The sequence below is a fragment of the Taeniopygia guttata genome, chromosome 19, assembly GCF_048771995.1.
Source record: "Taeniopygia guttata chromosome 19, bTaeGut7.mat, whole genome shotgun sequence".
Classification (NCBI taxonomy): Eukaryota; Metazoa; Chordata; class Aves; order Passeriformes; family Estrildidae; genus Taeniopygia; species Taeniopygia guttata.
Genome location: NC_133044.1, coordinates 4,991,420 through 5,017,166, shown reverse-complemented (window position 1 = coordinate 5,017,166; position 25,747 = coordinate 4,991,420). Strand labels below are relative to the sequence as shown.

The window sequence follows — 25,747 nt, the reverse complement described above, 5'->3', positions numbered from 1 at the left end:
ATTCACCTGCATGTTGTAGAACCAGGAGACCTCTCTGAAAAACACTGAGCCTGTTTTTCTGAACACTAACTTCAAGAGAAATTCCTGAAATTCTACATTTCATGCAACTTACACCTTGAGGTAGCACAGCCACCTGGTGCTTTTGGAGGGACAGGGACATAGCCCTGTGATGCCACAGGAGCACCACCAACTCACAGCACCTTTCAGTCAGAAAATCAAAATTAAAAAGCAATTCAAAGCTTCACCTGAACTCCACAGGGAAGGCAAAACCAATGCCAAGCTCTCCCACTTGGAGCTGTGCAGTGAACACAGGTTCTTGAGGAATTTGTTTAGTTGAGAATTAAATTTTGCAAAAAGCACACCCTAAAATTTCCCACTGCTGACACCACGTGGGCAGAAGGTCAGCACCATCAGTATGGATGCTCAGGAGCACTTTAGTGTTATATCCTGCCAGTTCTACTGACATAATTAAACTAATTGGGAGTTTTGGCCTCAAATGCTGGTTTTAACTTTTAAGCATCTTTAAGTTCCCAAGATTCCCCCTAACCCTTGAACTTTGCTTCTGCAGCAGAATTTAAATTCAAGTTTGAGATCAAAATGACAAATAGCAAGCCTGAAAACAAGCTACAGATGCAGCTCCATTTTCTGCTCTGGCTGTCAGAGTATTGAAGGGCTGGTCTCTGCAGTAATCACTCTCTTGGTGTCTTGTTTGAACTTTAATTACCACACTAAACCCCGCTGACAGTGAACCACAGCAATCTTGGGTGCATCTTCTTCATCTTACAGCAAATTAATGCAGTCAAGTGACAAAACAGTGGGTTTTAAAAAATTGTTTTAATGTACATGTAATAATAAACACTTTAACTGTTACCACTTTGTAACAGGCAGAAAATGTGTCTACACCAAATCCTCAAGCCCAGGTGTTTTGTTGGAGTCCTTCTGCCTCAGAGATGTTTCCAGCAGCACCACCTGGAACACAGGAGCAGGGTCAGGTAACCAGCCTTAATCATTATTAATGGGTTCGTTAATGAGTCAGATATCATCAGAAAACCTTTTGCTCACCACCAGTCAATCTGCCGGTAATTCCAGCAAATTTGGGTTAGTTTCATCACATGATATCACAGGGAAAGGAACACATTTGTGGCAGAAGACGACTTTTATCTCTGTCTACAGTGCAGGAACAGCTGCCCTCATACATTTACTGCCTGCGTTTTAGTCCAAGAATTTTTTTTTTTTTTGCCTAGAACTTCATTCATTATACATCTAGAGCAGAATTTCTGCTCTAAATCTGTAATTAAGTCTCTTTTTGAGACTGCAGCCAAAAGCCAACCACATTCAGCTCAGAGAACAATAAATATTAAACTCACCCAGCAGATTCTCCTGCTCTGCTGTGTCAGAGCCCTCCACAGGACTTGGGAAGAGCTGTCCCATCAGTGGGTGGACATCAACCACCAGCACGTGGCAGCACAGACCTGCAGGCTCTACCTAAATGCATCAGAAAATACAGATCAGGCTTACAATTCTAAGGAACACAGACCAAGTAAAAATCCACATCTCAAGCTCTTTATAGCCTATAAACTTAATTATAAATTTGCATTTCACCTGGCACAGAGTTCTTTGTAGTGCACTGAAAGCCATCACTCACCTTCACATCAGGGCCACCTCCCCAGCTGTTCCCAGCCCTGCTGTGTCACATCCAGGTGGGAAGCCTGGCTCTGCAGAGGAAGTGGGACAGAGGGACAAAGTGAGATTTTTTTTTTCCTGGACAGCAAGCTGCTTGCTGGGTTCTAGAGGATGAATTTGGAGGTTTAGGCTCCTGTGTATAGCTGTATTTCAGACCAGAACCAGGGTATCGTCAGTTCTCGCATCTGACGGCACTTCCTATTCAGGGTTATCATCATTAACAGCTGTTAATTAACTCCTCTAATTAATCACTCAAAACACCAGCAGTCACCTCAAACAGTTGTACAATCTCCCCCCTGTGTATGAGGTATTAACTTTTGAACTTATGCATACACAAAATCAGTATTATTGAGTTTTTATTTAACTTAAGATGTAATTTTTTGAGATTATTTTTGACTTTTAAAGGCCTGGAACCCCTTTTAACGACTTAGCACACCTTAATATTAAAAAAAAGTAAAATTTAACTTACTCTTTACTTCAAGACATCTTTCTGCTGTGGGAGTAAAAGCAAGAGAAGTGTTAGTAGAATACTTTTGAACAGTATGAAGTAGATTTATGCAGGGAAAAACAAGAACAAAACCAGACCCTCATGACCAACTCTGCTTGTGCTTCCACCCGTGTTTAAGTCGATATGAATCACTAAAATATTTATAGCAAACAGCTACTAATAGTCAGCAATCCTCTCTAAATAATTCTTAATAAGAAAATTTAGAACTATGTAAACTTAAAGTAGTACAAGAAAAAATTTAGAGCTATGTAAACTTAGGTAGTGTAAGAAGATCGTGCAGATCGCAGGATTACATTTACCAACAGGGCAATTTTCAAACTGAAAGCGCATCTATTCCAGTAATTACACAAGAAGGGTCTAGCATATCGAAAAATAATAAAAAAGGGATCTAATCGCTGATTTTTATGGCTGCAGTGCCACAAAAATGGATGGGCGGCGCTGGGTGCAGCGTTACCGGCACGGCCCTCACGGAGCCGCGGGCAGGGCCGCATGACCGCCACCCTCTGCGGCGATGCCCCTCACACACCGCCCCGGCCCGGCCGAGCCCCTCACGACTTACCGGGGAGGGTTCCTGGCCCTGCCGGGGTCCCGGCGGGGTCGCGGTGCCGGTGCCGCCTCCATGGCGGCCTGAGGGACAAGGGCCGTGAGGCGCCACGCGCCCTCCCCCCGCCCCTCCAATGGTGCGGCCCGGCCCGCGCAGCCCAGGCAGGCCCGGCGGCCGCTACCACTGCCGAGCTGGGGGAGTGAGCGCTGCAGCTCGCTCAGCGGTACGGGCGCTGCTCTGCTCGGCAAGCCAGGCCTGCGCCGCCACGCTGCCCGCCCTGCAGGCCATGAGTCCGGCCCTGAGCCCAGCCCTGCGTGCCCTCATCCCAGCTCCTCCAAGGGCACGGCGCGAAAGGGCGCGAATCCTCAGCGCGGCCGCTTATAAAGCCTTGGGCCGTACCACCCCGCGGCGGGGCCGGGCTGTGCCACCTCCACAGGCGGGGGTGCACCGCGGCTCCCATTTCCTCCCGTGTGGGACGTGAGGGAACGGGGCGGGGCGGGCATCGCTCAAACCCCAAAAATCCCCAAAAAATCCCAAAAAAACCCCAGGTTTAGGCACCACATCAGGGCAGGGACAGGTGACAGCCTCGGGCAGGGACCCTCGTGTCGGCCCCAGCCGGGCACAACCCCAGCGAGCACCGGCCCTGCCCTGAGTTCTGCCTTTTCCAGGAACACTGGAGAGGTCGAGCGATTTCAGGCCTCTTTTATTTAGAACAAAACAGCTGTTTTTAAATAAAAGTTCCGTTCTTTTCACATTATGTCGTGTTGAGCTGAAAATAGGGGTGTTTTGGTTTGCTCTTCCCTCTGTTAAATGCATCAGCCATCGTTTTAAAAAGAAACACAAAGTCACCTTTGCTTTAAAATTTCACCCTCAACACCAAGTGTTCAGTCAGCCTGAAGAATTATTTATCAAAAATCCACATTTTCCAAACAGCAAAAACTCTCTAGAAGAAGGATTAGTGTGGTGCTGTAACAAATCACCTAAAATTCATATCCCCCAACAAGAGCCAAAGCAAACATTCTCAGTTTTTGCAATTTTCAACATAAAACACATTTTAGTGAAATACACAGGTCCTGTCTATCAAACATCAATTTCTGCATCCAATTCTTGTAGGTGATGATAGCTGGGAGGTGAGTGAAAAATCACATTAGCTAAGGATTGAACAGCTGAACACAAAGAGAAGGGAACTTGGAATAAAACTCTCTTTGCAATCTCTCAATCAAGTAATTTTCAGATGGAAATTAAAACGTTGAGGGAAAAGCATTGACTTAAAATTTAGAGCTCAATTTTAATTACCAAATCCCTGTACTTCTGGTTCAGGTAACTAAGGAAGCCCAAAGCTGGAAAGAATTCCTGATACCAGCACTCTCCAAGGTTTCTCTGTACATTGTAAAAAAGCAAAACCTAGGAACATTCAATTACAAAACCCTCTCTACAAGTCCTTTAAACAATAAACGTCAACTTTTGTGGCACCTAAGCTCCTGTGTGCTCAGTATCACACAAACCTCCCCACCAAAACCATAAAACCACAGTCCTGGCCAGTGTGGGGGAACTTTTAAAGCATATTTCTGACAACCTGGAAGGCAGAAGCAGATTTAAGGGTCACAGACCTGTGTTTGATTTCACACATCTTTTAGATCAGCTAGAGATCCTCTATTCCCATCAGTTTATCCTTTGCCAGGTTTAAATTAGGACTACTGACACGGAAACACCATGCAAGGGTTTCCAACAATCCAGCTTTGGTGGATGAGGTGGTTGATTCCTTTCAGGAAATAAAAAAAGTCCCAATGGCTTCAAAGCAGTGACACAACACAAAGGTTTACTGACAAAAAGATACTAGTGAAATAAATTTTATCAGTACCTGGAGAGATGGGAGTGATTCTCTGGGAAAGCCTGGGGAGAGGATATCAGTAAAAGCACACGTTTAAAATGAGTTATTACAGTGATCAGACATTGCAGGCGTTTCTCTCAACAGTACTTTTATGAGACATTTATATATTCAATAATTAAATATAAAATCAAGGATGAGTGTCACAAAACAAGGAAAGAGTAAGGCTTGAAGCCTGGTCAGCCCCCAGACTGCCCCTTCAGTCACTGTGCCTGTCATTTGACCTTTCATTTGACATGCTGCTATCATCACACATAAAGCATAAGAAAAGTTAATTTTGCAGATTCTTTGCTGAAATCTCAAACCTACTTCAACTTAGTACAAAAACAGCGGGGGCAAAAAAAAAAAAAAAAAGGGAAAACATTGCTTGTTAAAAAGCAGAAATGGGAAGAGTAGTTCACAGATATTTTGGACTGACCAAAAACCAAGGAACAGGGATAATGCGAACAGATTTCAGATTATTACAATGGTTTTGCTACTTGTTGTTTACCTGAATGTGATGTGCTTGCATTATTCCTCACTCAGAATTACTGGCAACGTGAAAAAAATAGCAGCTGCACAATGATCAAACCCTTGTCCTACCCAGGGAGGGATGAAAATGTGCAGGTAAAAAAGCTGAGTGGAACAAGTCACCCATGCCCACATCCACGTGTACTATACAGGAAAAACATCCAAAATATTGACAGGAGACAGTGATCCTAAAGTTTTCCTTTTCTCTTTCACTTCTACATGGATAGAACAGCACAGAGGAGAACACCACTAGAGCTTTCACCGTGGCCAATGGGAAGATTCTCACAAATATAAAAACGCTTTCCAGCTGTTGGATTTCTTCAGGACATAATCCAGGTGGAATGATAGGAACATAATCTCTCCTCATGGAACAACAGCAAAAAAACAACGCCCAAACCCTCAGGGGTTTACACAATTGTCAAACATTCAACTTTGCAATCCTGAACATCTTAATCCCTGCTACAGCAGAACGTGGCATCACCAAAATAAATGAGCAGGGTTCCTTGGATTCTGGTGGTGCCACTGGGATACCTACATGGAATTTAACTGTAATAAAACGTGTAACTTGGATTTACATTCAGTGTGTTGGAAGAAGGGAATGTGAAAACCAGTCCCTTCATGCTTTATCCTTGCTGGCTGCCCACCCAGGAAGATTTATTGTTATTACTTCAAGAGGAAAGGAAAGGTGCTGGTAAGAGCCAGAAGGGCAAGGCAATGATCTGGATCATGAAATAAACGCCCTGTTCTTTGGATGAAGTATGTAAAACACTTTGTTAAAAGCCTCCATGATGAAAACATTGAGAACAGAAAAGGTCTCCTTAAAAATACAGAGCATTTCTGCCTCATCTTTTAAGTTCAAAGCTGGGGGGAGAAAATGTTTTGCTACAATTCACTACAGGTTTGCTGTCATAAACAGAGATGACAATGCCCTACAGAGCACAGGGCCAGCCAAAGACTCCAGACAATTGTCTTTGCTTTAAGTTTCAAGTGGTTTATGCCTCTCGTGTTGTAGAAAAGGAACAGAGACACTTCTGGAACCTTCACTGCAGAGTCTTTGCCAGTGTCCAGCTTTTGGGCAAAGGGGATCCTGCCAGGCTGCAGTCAGCACCTGGAGGGTCAGGCTGTGAGCCCAGTCATGATTCAGAGTCTGAGCCAGAGCTGCTTTCCCGGCTGATCTCGATTTGTAGGGAGGGTAAATGATCCAAGCGACTCTTTTTTTGCCTGGACTGTTCTTTTTCCTTAATGAGAGCACCCCAAACCCTCTGCAGCTCAGAGTCATCTTCCTCTGGAGACGCCACAGAGTTTTCAGCTTTCTCTGGAGTCTTTTCCTGTGTCTTCGGAGCAGACCCCAATCTGGTCCATAAATTACCTAAGCAAATGAAAAATAAACATTTTTTAAAAAGCCAAACCAGACAAGACTGAGAGGGAAAAGTCAAGGAACCAATTCTTAAACTCACTACAACTCTTCAAACCCTTCCTATTCCTCCCACTTTAATATTTGGCATGGAACTGATTACACTTTGAAGAGTAATTGAAATTAAGCTGCAGGAGGCTCAGGGCAGCCTTGTTCATTGTTCCCTATTTGCAGAGGATGTTTAATGCACACCTGAAGTGCCCCTGCAATCCTGACATTTGTTTCAGTGCCCACAGTTTGAAAGCAGTCCTTGATTTTCAGCCCACCTCCATGAAAATACTGCTCCCAAAACCCCCCAGCTCCTCCCTACACGTTCTTAGATTTCAAAGCTCTGAACAAACATTTGCTAATTTATCCTGAATTTCATTCAACTTCACCCCTTCATGGCTTTCTGCTGGAATTTCTCTTGGACTCCAAAACCAAAAGGAAGTGCAGCAGAACATTTTCTGCACACAACTAACCTGATTTCTTCTCTCTGGTGTCAGAGTAGAGGCCTTTCACATCTTGTTTGGGGACTCCTAGCCTGCTGTGCACATCTGAGATTGGTTCTCGACGAGGGGCACTGGTACTGCTTGGAGCTTTGATTTCTGGAGAGTGTGGCCTTTTTCCCAGTCTCTGCCTTACATCTGGGGATATTTACAGTGATTAAAATGACAAAAAAAAAATCCTGTGGCATTTACTCTGCCAGCTCAGTTTATGCTCATTCACTATTGAAACTAGACATTCTCTGTTTTTTATCTTTTCTTTAGCCTGTTCATTTAAGTCTTTCGCACTCAGATTTCCTGGAAATTTCTGCAGTACAATTTAGCCAGATTTCATTTCAGTTTTGGCAATAAATTTTACATTTCATCTTTTCAATTTGTGCTCTGTCCAAAAGATAAAAACCTAAGTTGTCCCATGGCCTGCTGCTTTTCTGGTGTAGCAGCAGAGTGTGTAAATATCCATCAGGAGGTAAAATTCCATGAAAACTGGTCTGCTTTCAACAATTCTTTTCAAGTAACAGATACCTTGATTTAGAATTCTACCACTGCTTGGTATTTGGCAGAATAAAAGAAAAAGAATACTAAAGATACTGATACTTAACCCTTGATGTGAATTTTGTATTCTGAAGTTTGCCTGGCTTAGCTGGATGTTTCCAATCTTACAGAAGGTCCAGACAAAAATATTAAGGCAAAGGGAATTTTAGGATCATGTGTCAACTTGTCAGAGGCCCAAAATGGGCAGGAGTAAAATATACAAACATAATTTTGACATTTCATTGATACAATAAGGTATTTTTCATTTATCAGTCAGATAGTATTACATATGTCAGAAGCAGCTGAAATTATACATGTTTAAGTCAAATAGGTAAGTTATGTATGCTCAGAAATAAATCCTGCCAAATGCAAAAACACCCATCTTCATGTAATATATATTTTAATATATTAAATACATAATACATATTATTTATGTGTATTTTTAAGTATAGTCAGTGTTTTACATTTGATTTTGTGCATGACCTTATTTGTGTGCTGTTTCTCAGGTGCACAGAATTTCTGCCTCAAGGAGGGAGCAAACCAAAAAGGACAAAATGAGGGGAAATTGGCACAGGCAAAGAAAATTGATAGAAATCAACATCACTAAAAAAGCTTTCACTAAAGTGTCCTTGATTTTTTTCCCCAAAGCAATTCCCACCTCAAGCTCCTAATGAGGACAAACTTTGTGAATGCAGTTTATCTGCAGTGGAGCACAGGTGTGAAATAAATGTATTTTAGTGACAATTCTGCCCAGCAATAAGTGACAGAATTACCTGATTTGACAGTGCTGTTTGGCTGCCGTGGCCCAGAGTTGTTCTGACGTTTCTCTTCCAACAGGAGCCTCACATCTGCAACTTTCTCCAAGGATCCTTTGCTGCCAATCCTGTTTTTGATGTTGCTGGTGGCTATGCTATCTGCTCGCATGGAATTCCTAAAAAACAAATCATAGATTTGATGTCCCCTAAATAAAATTCAATCTAGTATAGTTCTTAAGTCTTCTTATATGGAAAATTACATCATAGAAAATAGTAATAATCAGGATTTCTCTGCTGAGAAAAAGAAGTAAAAGCAATGCTTAGAAGCTGTTCAAGACAGAATCCTAAATATAACAATAATTCCATTAATACCTCTATCCATTTCAAGGCATTTAAAAGTTGTTGACATTATAATGAGTATAACCACCTTACTGAAAGGACACATGCTATTTTATTCATCTACAATATATACAACTTTGGTTAGTAAGCCCATAATGAACATAAATTCCTTTTTGTCATCAACAATTGAGGGTTATTTTTTTTTCTGAGAAAAAGAGCAAGGGGCAAAGAGAAAACAGAAAGAGGAGTCATTTTTCCCTGTTAATTTTGGTTGTTTCCATAAATTTCTCTTGATTTTACTTCAAGTTTCATTATTATTAATAAGCAAGAAGAGAGAGAGATCTGCAGAAAAAGCTGCTTAATTAAAAGCATAGTCTCTGTATTTCTTGTTAGAATATCAACTACAAAATTATATTAAGAGCTGAAAAACAGTTTCAAGTTTGTCTTCAAGCTTCGACAGCTCTGTACTAAAACTGGGAAAACTCTTCACAGCTACTTTTAAGGACTAAGAAACTTTTACCTAATGTTTTTCAGCTGTGACTCCACCTCATCTGCATACATGGTCATCTTCATGCTTTTTTTGGGCGAGGGGGTGGAAATCATTTTCAGCTCCAGGTCATAGTCCATCTCATCCGAGTCGGAGGCGCTGGCGCTGGATCTCCTGGCGGCGCTGCGCTCCCGCGCCTGCCTGAAAGCCTGCAGCTCATCCCGGTACTCCACCACCACCCTGTCATCTTCATCCATATCCTGATCCTCCTCCTCCTCCTCTTCCTCCTCGATGGGCTCTTCGGGAACATTTACCAAGCCTGCAGCAAAACAAACTCGTTCTGATCAAGTGAATTTTAGAAAGTACTTGAAAAGCAAACCTGAAGGAAAATCACCTCACTGTAATTAATGATCTCCTACAGATGAGTCTGAAGTTCTTTTAGTTCTCTCTTCTTAAAGAGAGAGAATATTTTGCAGAATATTTTAACTGGAATCAATAAATGGCACAAAACTGACACAGGACAAAGTGTCCCTGGTGTTCACACCCTCAGAAGCCTGGCCAAGCACAAAGCTGGACACAGTAATTAAAGTACAACTGCCTCTTGTAGAAGGTGCAGTTCTTCCTTCCTAAGATAAGCACAATTCCCAGGATCTTACAGGGTTTAATATACCAGCTGCTGTCTCTGCAAAAAACCTTTCAAGTCCTGCAAGCAGCAATGCCAAAAAGAACACAGGTATCATCATTATGAATTCATCACAGACACTGATTTAAATAGAAACAATTTCAATTTAGTCATCACCAGCACTCAGACATCTCTTCAGACAGCACTACACGACCAACATGGAAAATCTTCCATGACATTTGTCACATCCTTGGCTGTATTTTTAACAGGCCAATCACACTGCACTTGTCTCATGTCAGATTTTTATATCCATTGTTTTTCTACCTCAGGCAGCAGATGAAGATATTCCAGCCTAATTAAGAGAAGTTTCTCATCTCTACTGTTCAACATTTAGAGATTGGGAGAATTGACTTAGCCAGTATGACAAATTGCCAAGAAGGCTGAAGAAGTCATTAATCTCTTCTTTTGGCCTTTGATGCCACAGTCCCTGTGCCCTTAATTTTATAAAAGAAAAATGTCACATAAAAAGCAGCAGCTATTTTGGGAAGCAACGAGCAGAATGAGGCTTCTGCCCTGGAATTTCCTGTAAACTCTTCAAATGGGATTCAGATTTATTTTTTTAAGAAGACTTCCACACACCCCATGGGATTGGTGAGGCACTGCTCCAGATCCTGCCCAGCCCTCCACGTCCCAGTGTCCCCCCAGGGCTGTCCCAGTGCCACCAGTACCTGAGTGCCGATGTTTATAGGGAGGAGTCAAGCCCACATCATCCCCAATCAGCGTCCTCTTCTTGATCACATCCCGGTGGATCCGACGGGAATGGTACCTCCTCTTCCTGAAAACCAGAGACAGGGTGACATTCCTGTCACAGGAATCATGGCTCATTCATGACCCCTAAATCCTGGATGAAGGCTGTGCAATTATCACCTCCGTTAGCAGCAGACACGTGTTTATGTCACAGCTGGTCTGAACATAAACTTTATTTTCATGAGAAAATTCTCTCTTTATAATTCACGCTCACATTGCAAAAAATTTATTTACACTGAAGCATCTACATACACTAAATAGAAAATCCACAAATTAAAACAGTTTTAGATTAGCTTGTCCAATTACCTGCAATGTTCCAATTCCTCTGTCCAACACTCACCAAGAATTGCTAAGAATTCCTTTCATGCCTCCATAATTTGGATTGCCATATTTCATGTAATACTGGCTTCTCCTTGCAGCTCCCAGCTCCTTTTTGTCATCTGCAAAAAGCATAAATTATAGGAATTTTTCCTTCTTAGAGTATAACTTACAGCACAGCATAAAAATAAATAATCATCCAAAGACAAAAAGTGAGACTGAGTGTGTCTTAAAATCAGAATTACTTCACCCTCCTCCATGAAGGATTCAATTTTGCTTACACCTCTGGAATTTCTCCTACCACCACAGCTTTATTAGTGTCTAGAAACTTAATTCCAGGGAGACTAGGTTTCTACAGATCAGCTTAACAGGGCATTACATCCCCCTGTCACTGCTGGAGTTTCCACTCACCTTCCTCATCACCTTTCTTTTCTTAATCAATGTGCCACTTCCTGCATGGTCCAGAAATTATATGGCTTTTTATTTTATTCATAAATAAAATGAATATTTAGCAAAATTTTTTACTAATCCCTCATTGGCATCTCAAGTTGTATCCATATTTATAAAATGTGGAATTTACTTCTGGAAAAAGGCATCATTCCTATTCCATGGAATTGGGAAAACTGCCCTGAGGTACAATAATTTTCATACAACTTGAACTGGATATAATTCACACAAGAAATGTACATTTATGGCAAAATCCTAACAATTAGCAAAAAAAAAAAAATCACACTTTAAAATAAGAAGTAGGCACTTTAAGTCATTAATTAGGCAACAAATAAAACTACAACAAGCAGTGAACTGAGGGTGCTTGTTAAGGTGGTCATTTACCTTTAGTAGCAAATCTCATGAATAGCTTGTTTCCTTTAGCCAGTTTATTGGCAGGGCGGAGGTCATTACGCAGGAGAGAATCCTCTTCTACTTGGGAGAGGGCATCCAACTTTGGGGGCAAAAAAGGTATTTTGGACTCAAAAATCAAATGACTGTTGAACAAAAATGGGTTGCTTACAGAGAAGTAATCAAGGATTATGAAGAAAGCCACTTTTCAAATGATGTTCAAATGAACTCTGCTTTATTTTCTTGACAAGCTGACATTAATTTTTAATGTAAATTGTCCTGAAAATTTAAAATAGATACTTATCTTGCTCCATAATATTAACTCAGGTTATTAAATCCAGTAATTGTCAAGTGACTCTATATTACTGACTGAAATGCTGAAAATAAATAGAAAAACTTGGGCACTGAAAAAAATTAATTTTTCTTCCTGTTTCGTATCTACATTATATTATTAACAGGTTCTCATGCCCTTGCACAATGATTAAAAACCCTTCTTTTTCATTTATAGCTGCTTTATAGAAACTCCAATTCAGACGTCCATGATGTAGGAGTGTTCACTGAGCCAATCCTAATCACACCTATTATACACTCAGGCAGTGAGGATTAAATTGCTGCCAGGACATCACTGTGTGTGCTGATTCCCACAGATCCATGGGCAGCCTAAATCCCATTGGGCTCTAAGCACTTTCCCTGCTGAAAGGTCACTGCCTTCCATTATTGTTCTTTCATTGCCTCCTCTCAGCAGAAAAGAGAAGCCAGGTTCACTCTTAAACTCTCCAAAATCTATTTTCACAAAGCACTTTACATTGGGATTACCACCACCTGCACTCCCTCTCACTCCCCACCTCATTTATTTTGATAATTAAATTGTGAATTGCAAACAGAAACCTAAAATGCTGTGAAACTTCACACCAGCCAGAGCAGAACTTCCACAGCAGTTTCCACTTCCCCTCTGTACTGACCTCAACATCACTGGGATTGTCATCCTCAACCTCTCCTTCTTCTGTCTCATCATCAGAGCTTTCCTCCTGTTTCTCTAAGGAAAATAATTGGGGAAAGAAAAAACAAAACAAAACCAAGCTCCATTTTAGTGTGTCAGCTTCATTTGATTTATGATTACCTACATTGTCTGAAATCAGCCTGAAGGTGCTTTCCTTCCTCCTGAGCAGCCTAGGGAATAATCAAAGCAGTGAATGCCTATGGAAAAGTGGAGCACAGTGAAATTCAGAGCTCTGTGCCTGCAGCAGCACATGTGCATCATTAATTTAATTCTTTGAAAGCAAATGCAACTGCACTGCCTGTCAGGATTTAGTGTGTTCAAAATCAGAGATCAGCAATGCCAAGGCACTAAAGGCACATAAAAGCCTTTCCCTCCATCTCCTTTTCAAATGCCTGCAAATATCCAATACTAACAGTGTAAACCAGGTTATTAATCAAAAGCTTAGAGAGAGAGAATAGTAAAAAGGAAAAAAACCAACCTTAGTGACTTAATTTTGCTGTGAAATAACTAAACAATAAATGCATGCTTCCAGAACTGCTAAAATTGTGAGCTGCTTTGATTTCTCAGTTCTTTTTAGCTCAGTGTAAGACAATTCATGCTGGTTTTTTTTTTTCCAAAGCCCCCAAGAAAAAAAATATTGTAAAAAAGTAATGACTGTGGACAGCTAAGAAGTGTGATATGCCAATATCATTTGCAGAGATCTCAAAGTACTTCACAGACCTAAGATTAAAAAATTCTCTCTTTTATATTTCAGAGTTCATTATCTTAAATAATGAAAAAGTCCAACAATAGACTTAAAAACTTAAAATAGAGAGTGGCAGCTGTTCAAAAGATCCTGAAAATACTCCTGAGTGAAAACAAAGCATGATTAACCAAACTGAAACCAAAGAGAGAATTTAAGTCAACAAATTACCCAAATTCAAACCAAAATAATTAAGGTCCATCAGGGAGAGTACTCAGGCATTTTTCTGCCTCACAAATTAGAAGTTTCTCATAGCACAGACCAATCTCTTGCTTCCCTAAATGTCACAACAGCCCTGAAATTCCCATCTAAAAAAAGGAATGTAACCAAGCCAGATGACTCCAGGGTTATCTGTATGGATCTCACACCTTAAGATGTAATTGAACAGTCTGTACTTTCTCTAATATCCCACTTTTCCAGAGGAACAGGAGTAATTCAGATGACAGTTCTTATTTTCAGATGGGGTGCAATGATAATATACTATGCAATTCATAGCAAGCAGGATTAAATAGGTATGTTTATGCTCCATTTAAGCAATGTTCCTAATCTCCAAAAATTTCCTAACAAGTATCACTTGAAGCTTTATCAACATTAGGCCAAAATTACAGTCATGTGGATGGTTGAGAAGCCACTGCTTTGTGGAGAAAAGGAGCAGCAAAAGGGGGTGAATTAGAAGAATCCATAAGTTTAACAAAGCCTTGAACACCAAATTTCCCAGAAAGGCTTTTGGAAAAACTGCAGATACCTAACAGAGAGATTGGCTACAGCATTTTTAAGCAAAACCTATGGAAAAGTTAATAAATATGACATTTTTTTGCTCTGTATCATGTGATAGAGCATCTCCAACCACAGCACTCACAGCAGCCTAAGAGCAAAACTGTCCTCAGGTAGCAAAATTCTGATTTTAAACTTCCCCACATAAAAGGAAAATAAATTTACAACCAAGGCAGTCAGGTACCAGAGTGATCACGACACTGACACATACTTGTGCTGCTCTGCTCTTTTATAACCAACCTTTTAGTAACTTCTTTCTTAAAAGGATAACAGCCAAATTTAGAGCTGATACACACCCTGGTGAAGTGATGCACTGTCACGCTGCTGTGAGGGACACACTTGAAGGATGGTGGTGCATCAAAAAGGGAGTTAGAGGTGGCATTTCAAAAATAGGCCATTTTCTCACACCTGCTTTTTGCCCACTTTGCCTGGCTTTGCAGGCACAGCACACAGAGCTATTTCTGTGCACATGGCCCACTATAAATACCAGCTCTCAGTATCAGCCTCATCTAACACGTTTAGTATCGACTGAATTACTGCTTTTGGTCTGGCTCCAACCCACCTTTTAAGAAGCAGCTTCTTCAAAAGGTTTCCAAGATGAAAGCCTTTTTTAAAGTGGCAGAATACATTTACCTGCAACTATATGATAGAAGCTCCTTCAGTAATTTAGATTATGCAATACCCCAGCAGAAGTTTAAAGTTTCATTGATTTAATGAGATGATGGCTGTATTTGCATATCTCAATCTACCTTTCTTGGTTTTTTCAGCTGTCTTCTCCTTATTGTTTTCTCTGCTCTTTGTTTTCTCCTGATCAGGCAGGGAACTCATATTTATTAGAGCCCGTGTTGCTGTCACTTCATCAAGCCAGACCACATTACCTGGGACAAACAGAAACACAAAACCCAAATGTAGTTGGTGTCATCAAGCAGTCACATCTCCCCTGCCTTGCTGGAAGGAAATCAATGACAAAAATTCAGAAATTACAGAAAAAGCCATCAAATCTCTTGCAGGAAAGGTCATATTCTTTAACACACCAGGTAAGCTGAAGGACACATAGTTTTCAGCTTATTACAAAACACAAGAGCTGATCAAACCCCCCAAATCACTGAAATACACTGAAATACTTAGATTTGAGAGACTTCCTGAAAACAGCAAATCAGGGCACTGGACTGGGGTCAGTGGATCCATGTGTTCCCACACAAATGTGATTAAGGGAGCAGCAGGGGGCAGGAATGAAGCCTTTGACAACTTAACAGAACCTTGGACTTTAATGCAGAATTCTGTTAATCTTTTCCAAAAAGCAGGAAAATAGGGGCAAACAAGAGACTGCTCCAGCACTTTGCACAGATTATAGAGTACAGAGGTTCACAACATCATTCAGGATGAGCCTTAAGCATCAGCAGATGGTACTAAAATATAACTTGTTAGGCCAATTAAAAGCATTTCATAGATGTTGAAATTGAAAGAGCTAAAACTGCTTAGAAACAGGATTTGAACAAAAGCTTTCTGCACTTGGTAAAAATACAGAAACAAATGTCTCTGTTCTGCTGTTAACAGATATTAAGAAGACTGTACAGTGACCCAAAATATAGAGAATCTCTCTTAAATTACTCAAACAAGAATTACAAGGTGAAGAACGCCCAGGTAGTAACTTCAATGATTGGTTAATAAATCTACATTTTTTGTCAGTCTGCCTCATCTTCCCATCTCCAAATTTCCAAAACCATCATTTCATATTCATCAATTTGAAACACAGAACACTAAATCCACCTTTGCACACCTTAAGATGTAATTCAGTTAGGAACACTGAAGTTTTTGCCACGAGGCAAATCTATGCTGAAAAGAAAAAGCTTTTTCTTGATATTTTCACCAAGTGTAGCTGACATGGTAACTCAAACACAGCATAAAAATCCACCATTAAAAAAGATGTGTAATAACCATGAAAGGGTATTGTTACAAGCCTGAAGCCTCAATTTTCACATGAATTTACTCATGTAGCATTTAAGAAAACAGACAATCTTAGAAATGAAGAGTTAAGCTGTGCATTTTCAAGCTCATGCATCAGCACAGGTCCATCCAGCAGCTCTGTACTGTAATTATCCACCCAGGGCTCATTGGGTTTCACATTTTCTATCAGCTTGTGCCAGTACTTCAAGCTGTCATATACAGTGACTTCAAGGTCACCAGCTATTTTGCCTTGCACTGGAGCAGAATTTCTTCAGGATCACTCCAGAGAATGAAGGTATTGATTCTCAGATTTTAGCCATGCTTGTCAGTAAGTTTCCAGCTGTTTGGAAAACCTGCACTGGCTCGTTTCTTTTTCTATTATTTCAGGCACAAGGTTTGCAGCCATAGGACAATCTCAGAGTATTCCAGTTCCATTTTCTGTAGCAGAACTTCAGTGGCAGTGAGGAAAGCTCAACTTGCCACCACCTTTGATCTTGCTGATCTCAACCCCCAAACCAGCCCTCACCATGTGTACCCGCATTCCTTTTCCAATCTATGGAAATCACACCCAGCTGCCACCTCCTTCCACCCACCCATTTCTCCTGGAGCATGCACTACACAAATATGGCAACAAATCTCCTTCTCCTCCTCCACCCAAAACCATCCCAACCTGCCCAACTGCACAGTTCAATCACCCTCTCTCAGATATATTATTTATGTCAAGATGGAGACAGCACATAATTTTAGACATTTTTCTTTTTCCCCTTAGAGATACAGCCGTGACCAGGTATAAATAAAAGAGTAAGAATTACAAATACTCTGTTTACTTACATGAGGTGTCATCCAGCCACTCGATATGAGCAGGAGGATATTCTTTGAAATAGGCAAAGATGTCCTGGGTGCTCATCTCATCCACTCCACAAATGTAAATGGTGTCCAGTCTTACTTTAGGAATTGCTAGAAAGAAGAAAAGACACAAAACTGGTACTTATTCTGAGCTTTCAGATTATTAGCATATGAGTTTATAAAGCAAATACTTTAAATAAACTAAAGAAGAACTAATTGAAGAGAAGCATGGCATAGGCCATAACTTGGTTTATTCTTCCACAATGCAAAACTTTCAATAAATTAAGAACTAAAAGAGGTTACAAGCACTGGTAGATACAGAGATTGCACAGCAACCAAACAGCTTGAAAAACATTTTTTTTTTCCTCTTTGAACACTGCCAAAGTGCTATCATTAAGTACTAAAGAGCCAGAACAAAACAAGGCCCTGCACAAAGCACTTCCACTTTTATCACCTGATGGGGAGCTGTTCCAGGCCACAGCTTAGCAGGTCCAAGCTGCCAGCTGGAAAAAAAAGCCTTGAGAACTAACTGGGTGCCAAAAGCACCAATCTGTTGTGCACACATCTCCTGGCTTCTGTTTCAGCTTGCCATCAGTGCAGCTTCACTGTGTGTACAGCACAGAGTCTGATCTCCCTGGGCACAGGACTCAGAGTCCTCCACGTGTACCCACACGGTGCTCCAGGGTTTTTACAGAGCATTTAAAGTTCTTAAAGCAGCACTGATCCAGAAGGTGAATCCTGGAATTGAGCAGTAGTAAATAAGGCACACAAAAATGTCATCTTTGCGCTGGGGCTGGTAAAACAAGGAGTGAACTGGCAAGTGTCAAACAGGTTAAAAAACAACCATGTGCAAAACGAGAAGGTGAAAAAACCCCAAAGTGATTCCTTTCAGCAGTAATCTGGCAAAACCTCTGGGAATGTAGGAAATATTGCAGGTTAAATCAAGTCAAGACACAGTGAGGGAGTAACTAAAGGGATCTTTGCTCCTGACTGCTGGATGAACTTGTACCTTTCTTCATCATGTCCCGGTCCAGGGCCACGTTCCTCTGGGCCAGATTCACCTCAGCCCGAAAATGGAAGCGTTTGGCTCTTTGCTCCTTCTTCTCAATTGCTTCCTGCAAAATGCAAAGCAGTGCACTCAAACAGGGGTCAGGAGCACACTCAACAAACTGCACTGAGGACACTTAAAATCTACCAGACAGCCAACAATTTATATTAATAATTCTGTTAATTCTGGAGAGACCTGTAGGTTTCAGAATGTAGAAGTAATTCACAAAAATATTTCTGTGTCACACAACAGTTTTTGTGTAGGTCCAGCAATTGGAATCAGGATGCATGGGAAACAAGGTGGCTTGAAAAACACAGACTCCATTATGGAACAGGAACATTATCTAATCCTTACTAACAAATATTAAATAAACCCCCTCTTCTAAAAGAAGCCTTTCTACCACAGGCAAAATTCATCTTTGAAGATTGTATTATTTTTTTCCCTTGTTTTTTTAATATATACAAAAGTGTGAATTTGTTTCTCTGAGCATGAATTTATTAACACTGGAGAACTGGCTCCAGAGAACTTTTCAGACTGGCAACTCAGGCTCCTCTTATGTAGCTCACGAATAACAGCCTGCCTGGAACTTGTGCAATTTTGGGAACTGGGAGCTGAGAAGCTCCTTGTTCTCCAAATTTTATTAGGAAGCACTATATGTTTCTGGATCTTTGGAATATGCAGTGATTCATGCAACTGAATGACCTCAACACCGGGCTAAGCCTTTGTCCATGTTGGGAAAGAAAGAAATGAAATGGTTCCACCTCTCCAGTGGCAAAAATGACAAAATGTTGAAGAGCCATAGGACAAAAATTACCTTGGAGGTTACATCTATGCCAGTGATGAAACTTCCAGCTTTGTTTTCATATCTCCTACTGGTGTCCTGAAACAGAGCAAAATGGTGATGAAATCTCAATGAGCACTGAAAGCAACACACTCGTTACACTGAAAAATCCACCTGAGCATTCCTACAAGAAACAGATCCTTTTTTCCTTGATCCAAGCTACATCCCTGGACAGAGAAGCACCCTCATGTCTATGAAAGCAAAAGCACATTAACTGAACCAAATTTCCCTCACTGTAAGGATTCTTTCCTTTGACAGAATTTAGTTTCTATGTCAGCTGCTGCCAAGCTTTTACTCTCTCAGTAATACAGGAAAAGTCATCAAACATCTTTCCCAAGTAAGACTTCCATGATTTTGGGTTTGGGTATAATTTCCTTGTAACACATGAGCAGATTTAACAGTGATACCTGATTATTGAAATGTCAGTTTGCAGCTTTTAATCTCATAAAATGAGAACAGCAAGCCACATCCACAATGAAACAAGTAACATTTTATTCCTATCATTATTTCAACCCCAAGTTCCAAATTGCAAGGTGAAATACTTCCGTTTTGATACTGAGAGGGGGTAAAAATGGAGAAATGAGAGGGGGAAAAATTACAAGTCTCCTCTCTGTCAGTCAGGACTGGTGAATTCAGAGAGGGACTAAACCCCACAGCCCCTGGACCAATGACCCAATTCTGTGCCCTCCATTGTTTGCATTTGTAAAATGGCACCTCTTCATTCTGACATTCTCAACTGGCAGAAGTTTAGAGCTGGAAGAACACCTCCTGCTTTCTTTAGGAGTAAACGAGTTCTTTACACTTGTGCTGCAATAATTACTTTGGCTAAAGGACCATTTCTAGAAGTAAGTTAGTCTCAGTTTAGAAAGACAGAAGAACACACACAATCCAACCGCTTTTCTTAGTAACAGCACCAAAGTTCCTCTAATGCTGCCAAATGGCCAGAGTTACTAGGAAAGGAAAAGCAAAGTAAACATGATTTTTAACGTTGAAACCCCACAGTGTCTGAGGTTGAACACAAGGAAGTACAGCACGATGCTGTCTCTCAGGCCACATGTTGTGTAAAAGCACAAGCGCGTTGGTAGACAAGCTAATTAAAGATTAGCTTCCAAAACAATTTTCACCCAAGTTTTGAGAGCAAAAGATTACTTAGGATTTTAGAACGCTGAGCCATTTTTAGTTGTTAAACATAATCCTACTAAAACTTGTAGAGAAACAATCAGCGAGTGGAAAAAGGGCAGAAAAACATCGGGAAGGAAACCCTCAGAGCCCGCTCATCAGAGCCCACCCTCCCAGCTCTGCTACCCGCGGTCAGTTCCTGTTCCCTGCTCCAGGTATTCCCGGAGATCCCGGCATTAAACATTCCCTGTACCCCCTCCCACCCACAGCCTCCTCCACACCCCAACACTGCACCCCAAATCCTCTTCTCCGCCGCTTCCTTTATTCCGCTCGTCCCCAAGCACATCCCGCCCGCTTCCTCAGGACTCGCCCCCGAGTCCCCTCATATTCCCGCTCCCCCATCCCCGCTTTTCCCAAGAATCCCCCCAAAAGCCCCCACAGAGCGCTGAGACACCCCGGATCCAGCCGCCGGAGCCAGCCCCTCCTCGCTCGGGCCTCACCGGGATGAGCTCCCGCAGCGAGCGCCTCACAGGGATGGTCTCCAGCTCTCCCTCCTCCACCTCCATGGGCTCGGGCTCGGCGCCGCGCGGCTCCGCCGTGGTCGTGCTCGCCTCCGCCTTCACCGAGATCCGCAGGCCCCGCACGGCCGCCATGGCTCCGCCAGGCCCGCCCAGCGCGGCCAGCGAGACGAGCGCGGGGCGGCACAGAGCGGCGGGGCGGCTCCGAGCGCGGAGAGCGGCCAGGAGCGCCGGGCGGGCGGAGCGCAGCGGGCCCGAGCGCCGCCCGCAGCGCGGCGGGCCCGGCCGGCCCCCGAGACCGAGCGAGCCCTGAGAGCCAGCGGAGCCCCTGAGCGCACCCTGAGCCCGGTGCACACCCTAAGCCCAACGCACCCGGAGCCCAGCGCGACGCGAATCCAACGCACCCCGAGACTCAGCGCACCCCGAATCCAGCGCACCCCAGAGACCCAGCGCACCCCGCAGCCAAGCACAACGCGAACCCAGCGCACCGCAAGCCCAGCACGTCCCGGGCCGGACGGAGCCGGTTCAGGGCCCAGGGGCTCGGGGGAGAACGGCCACGCAGACCGGGCAGAGAGGGCGGCCCCGCCGTGTCCCCGCGTACCCCCGGCCCTGGGGAAAGGCACACGGAGAGTGAACAAACACAGAACTTATATCCTTCCCCTAAAAATGTGTTTTTAAACTATCTGAACTCTAACGTTCAATTTTCCCGTCCATACTAGAGGAATGTTACACCTCTGATAAAAGCAAACTAATTGTCATCTCGCAGTTCTCAGCAGTGTTGCATCCCGTTGTTCTCTTTGTCCCCTCATCCCAAGGTGTTCAGCTTGTTCCAGGAGAGCAGCCTTGCCTCTTCTTGGCCTAAATAAACCACATGCTTTCACCAGGCCCCATGAGACATTCATTCCCCTACTGACACTAACCAGCTCCATTCCCTCACACACAGCAGACCAGAACCCTGGTCTAGCTGAAGAGTTGCTCCTGCCTTGGCATCATTATTTCACACCACAGCTGCCGGGCTACACAGCCACATCCCACTGTCATTGTGTGTTATCATCGCACCACTAAGAATTCCTGTTACTTCTCCAGGTGCAGGACCGTTCCCTCCAGCTCAGGCTGCTCCACACCTCATTTCTGCACATGTTACAAATAAACCCCCTGGGACACGCAACTTTCTCTCTCAACTGATGGCACTTCCCAGGAAAATTCAAATTTAGACTTTGTCACAAAGACATTTCCCAGTTGGCAGCATAAAGGCTCCTCCCCTTACACAAATTCCAGCAGGATCAAGAGATTGTTCTACCCATCACTCACGCCAAGACTATTTATTCTCAAGTCTTCACGCAGAGCTTGTGACACAATGGTTCCTGTCACTGTTCACCAAAAGTGCTTCATTTGGCATGGACATCCCACAGCAGCACCTGGTAGGAACTCCTGGCACAGGTGACACTTCCAAGCCAGGTGTGAAGCCAGGTTCCAGGCCACATGAGGCGAAGAAAAGGAATAAACAGGACACAGGCACCTCCTGCAAGCAGCTGAGCCTGAACTAATTGCAAGAGGAAACATTTCTGTGGAAGAGATGCTGTTTCTCAGGTCACAGGGAAAAGAAACCAAGAGATGGAACTTCTTTAGTTTCATTTTTCTAAGTAGGACACAGTACTGCCATGTGATCTAGACCAGCTTGACAAAGCCAGACCCTTCAAGGAGCAGTTGGGACAGGGTTATGTGACACCAGCTCACCTTGCACTGCTGCCAGCAGAGTGCAGATGAACCTTGGGCTGACCCAGGTGTTTCCTGATTTTGTTTTAACATCCCTTGGATGTCACCTCAGGCAGAACATTGCTGTACTACAGCCCTCCATACTTGGCATCTTTTCAAGATTCACTCATTGCACTCAGCAAGAAACTTTCTACTGATTGAGTGTGGCTTTAGACACTTTGCCAAAATTTTAGATCTTAGGAAAAACCAATCTCTGACCAACTGGTAGGGACAATAAAATCGGGAGAAGGAAACCAAACCTGGGAGCTTTTTACTGTTAGGTGAGTGAATAAAATGTTTTCCTAGTATTTTGTACATTCCTTTCTGGATCTTGTAATTAACAGTGAATTCTTCGGCATTTCAAGCTGATTTAGTTTTATTCTTCTGAGACAGTGTCCCAGAGCTTCGTTTTACTTTCACATTCCTCTCTGCAATCCCTCTGCCTGTGAAAGATCACCTGAATTCTTAAAATGTTAATTGTTTTCAAACTTGTAGGAAGCAGGTTTGGGCAGAAGAGCTCTGCATTGTTGTAGCCTTTGTGCAGCAGGGATGGGGCGAGGGTAATAATTACTGAGGGATGCAGAGTTTAAAAAGGGGAGGAAAAAGAAATTTGGGAAAGGCTACCAGTCATTATCAGAAATGCTAAGTAAGGAACGGCTTTTGCAAATAATGAAGGTGAGAAGGTGACTGTAGAAGAGGAGCTGTGGATAACCTGGAAGCGATCAAGGCCAGGTTGGATTGGGCTCTCAACCTGCCCTAGAGGAAGGTCCCTGTCCACGGCTCGGGGTCGGACCTGGATAATGTACGAGGTCCCTTCCCATCCAAACTATTCCAAGATCCTATGGAATCATTCCAGCATAAAAACACCCACGGGAGCGATTTAGGGGTTATTGGTTTTTCGGCTTTGACCACCAGAGAGAGCTCGTGCAGCAGGATTCCCAACGGGAGCCAAATCCAAAACCTGATGGAAAACGCCAATTCCCGCAGTTTTGGGATTGGCGGAAATCGGGAGACGGGGAGCGGGAAGGGAGAGGGAAAAAAGAACAGACTGTGGGCCCTCAAAAAATGAGGCTTTTTTGCAGCGGTCTGGTAGGAATCAGAAAAAAAATGGTGAATTTTGCCCTAAAAAAGTATTGGTTGATTTGTTTGTTTGAGGTCTGTGAACACTGAACAGAAAGGACAGCGTTCCTGCGGATATGATTTAACTCTCCTGCCGTCCTGGGCTCTCAAGAAGGATCTGCAGCTTTTCAAACCTGTGAAAAACCCATGGAAATGTGTGTGCTATTCCTGAAGCTGGCCAGCAAACCCCACACATCACCACGGAAAGTGGGACTGGCCTCCAAAAGGATTAGGCTCACCCCCAGCTCCAGCCCATCTGGAGAGAGAACAGCATCAGCAGAGGAAGGATGTTCATTTGTGAGGCTGAAATCAAGCACCTGGTGTTTTCTTATGGATTTGATGAACCACAGGCTCCCCACCTGTAAGGAAGAATATTTTCTCACTGGGATATTGTGGAGGTCAGTACAACCCTGGAACCTGACATAATGCCAGGGTCCCATGCAGGAGACAGCTACAGGGCCCTATAAAAAAGCAGGATATTGGATGCAGGAGGAGCACAGCACCCTCACAGTCAGGGACACCTGTGCTCTAACATTGTTTATGCAAGTGCTGCAACAGGGAGACCACACAGTTGAAAAAGCAGATTCCTTTCTGGAAAAAAAGCTCACAGAACTGAGCAGAGCTGGAGCAGGATCCTACACACATTGACAGATATTACTCTGGCATTTAAGAGATCTTGGAGAATAGTCTAAAAGTGGTAAATATTGCTTTGTTTTCACAAATAGAACTCTTAATTTGTCCATGCCCACACACACATGGTTCCTCTGTGGCACCAGTGGAACTTAAGCTCTTCCCTGTTGCAGACCTCTGTGGGAATGCAGTCAGTGAACTGCCCTGAATAAAACAAAACTTTTTATTTTGCAGAGCTATTTTTAACCCAGAACAGCTCCTTGGCCCAATTCATGCAGTCCCATGAAAAGCAGCTGTGCTGGCACAGCTGTGGGGTGGGAATATGTGGCTGGCAGGGAGGATGAGGACAGAAGCTGCTGGCACAGCCCTGAAGGAAAACACAGTGAGCTGCAGCCTTTAATGTACAGATGAAAATATACACAATATACTGAGCTGGAAGGGACCCACAAGGATCATCCAGGCCCTGCAAAGAGACCCCTGTGCATCCCTGAGAGCATTGTCGAAATATTTCTGGAGTTCTGGCAGCCTCGGGGCTGGGGCCATTCCCTGGGGAGCTGGGGCAGTGCCCAGCACCCTCTGGGGAAGAATCTTTTCCTAATTTCCAGCTTAACCCTCCCCTGACACAGCTCCTGCTCTTCCCTTGAGTCCTGTCCCTGGTCACAGAGCACAGGTTGGTGCTGCCTCTCAGAAGGATTTAAGACCACAATGAGGTCTGACCTCAGTCTCCTCTTTTCCAAGCTGAACAAACCAAGTGATCCCAGTCCATTCTCATAAGGTTTTCTCTCCAGATGCTTCCCCATCTTTGTAGGCAAGGAATGGTGTGGCAGCGGGGCCAGGGAAGGGATTGTACCCCTGTGCTGGGCACTGGTAAGGCCACATTTGAGTGCTGTGTCCCCTCAATGCAGGAGGGACATGGAGGGGCTGGAGCATGACCAGAGAAAGGAACAGAGCTGGGGGAGGATCCGGAGCACCAGGAGAGGCTGAGGGAGCCAGGAGAGCTGAGCCTGGAGAAAAGAGGGGGGAACCTTCTGGTTGTCTGCGACTGCTGGAAAGGAGGTGGGAGCCAGTGGGGGTCAGGCTCTGCTCCCAGGGAACAAGGGACAGGACGAGCGGAAACGGCCTCAAATTGGGACAGGGGAGGTTAAGGCTGGACATCAGGAGGAATTTCTTCCCGAAAAGGTCATCAGACATTGGAACGGGCTGCCCAGGGATGTGGCGGAGTCACCGCGCTTGGAGATGTTCAAGAAACAAGCGGACGCGGCACTCTGATCTGGTTACTAGGGCGGTGTCCGGTTCCCGGGCTGGACCCGGTGATTGCAGCGGTGTTTCCCAGCTGATCAATGCCGGGATTACCGGGATTCACACTCCGCTCGCACCGTTCCCGGGCTGGACCCGGTGATTGCAGCGGTGTTTCCCAGCTGATCAATGCCGGGATTACCGGGATTCACACTCTGCTCGCACCGTTCCCGGGCTGGACCCGGTGACTGCAGCGGTGTTTCCCAGCTGATCAGTGCCGGGATTACCGGGATTCACACTCTGCTCGCACCGTTCCCGGGCTGGACCCGGTGACTGCAGCGGTGTTTCCCAGCTGATCAATGCCGGGATTATCGGGATTCACTCACTGCTCGCACCGTTCCCGCCCGCCCTCACAGCCCGCCCTCACACCGACACCCCCCCGCC

General features: G+C 43.7%; 1 protein-coding gene and 2 non-coding genes across 3 annotated transcripts; all 3 read right to left on the bottom strand.

Moving 5' to 3' along the window:
- Positions 1–815: 815 nt before the first annotated feature.
- Positions 816–20,812, bottom strand: NCBP3 (nuclear cap binding subunit 3). The gene is made up of 17 exons (XM_002196870.6): positions 20,546–20,812; positions 18,900–18,965; positions 18,047–18,152; positions 17,023–17,148; positions 14,994–15,122; positions 12,691–12,764; positions 11,723–11,831; positions 10,914–11,013; positions 10,495–10,601; positions 9,178–9,463; positions 8,337–8,494; positions 7,009–7,173; positions 2,751–6,502; positions 2,153–2,176; positions 1,646–1,715; positions 1,368–1,485; positions 816–969 (listed from the first exon to the last, which is right to left on the bottom strand). The coding sequence occupies exons 1-13, from the start codon at positions 20,696–20,698 to the stop codon at positions 6,267–6,269; spliced, it is 1,815 nt and encodes a 604-aa protein (XP_002196906.4). The 5' UTR covers positions 20,699–20,812; the 3' UTR covers positions 816–969; positions 1,368–1,485; positions 1,646–1,715; positions 2,153–2,176; positions 2,751–6,266.
- LOC115497838 (small nucleolar RNA SNORD65) lies at positions 1,041–1,114 on the bottom strand. Its single transcript, XR_003963414.1, has one exon. It is a non-coding gene; the product is annotated as a small nucleolar RNA SNORD65 (small nucleolar RNA).
- LOC115497832 (small nucleolar RNA SNORD49) lies at positions 1,832–1,905 on the bottom strand. Its single transcript, XR_003963409.3, has one exon. It is a non-coding gene; the product is annotated as a small nucleolar RNA SNORD49 (small nucleolar RNA).
- Positions 20,813–25,747: the final 4,935 nt, after the last annotated feature.

What these genes read in the sequence shown, in the direction of transcription:
- NCBP3 (XM_002196870.6), bottom strand. Translation starts at nt 20,698, where the DNA reads ATGGCGGCCGTGCGGGGCCTGCGGATCTCGGTGAAGGCGGAGGCGAGC. An exon ending in GGAATTCTTAGCAATTCTTG is followed by an intron (nt 10,602 to 10,913) that starts GTGAGTGTTGGA and finishes TCTGGTTTTCAG; the next exon opens with GAAGAGGAGGTACCATTCCC. An exon ending in TCACAGCTGAAAAACATTAG is followed by an intron (nt 8,495 to 9,177) that starts GTAAAAGTTTCT and finishes TTTGTTTTTTAG; the next exon opens with GAATTCCATGCGAGCAGATA.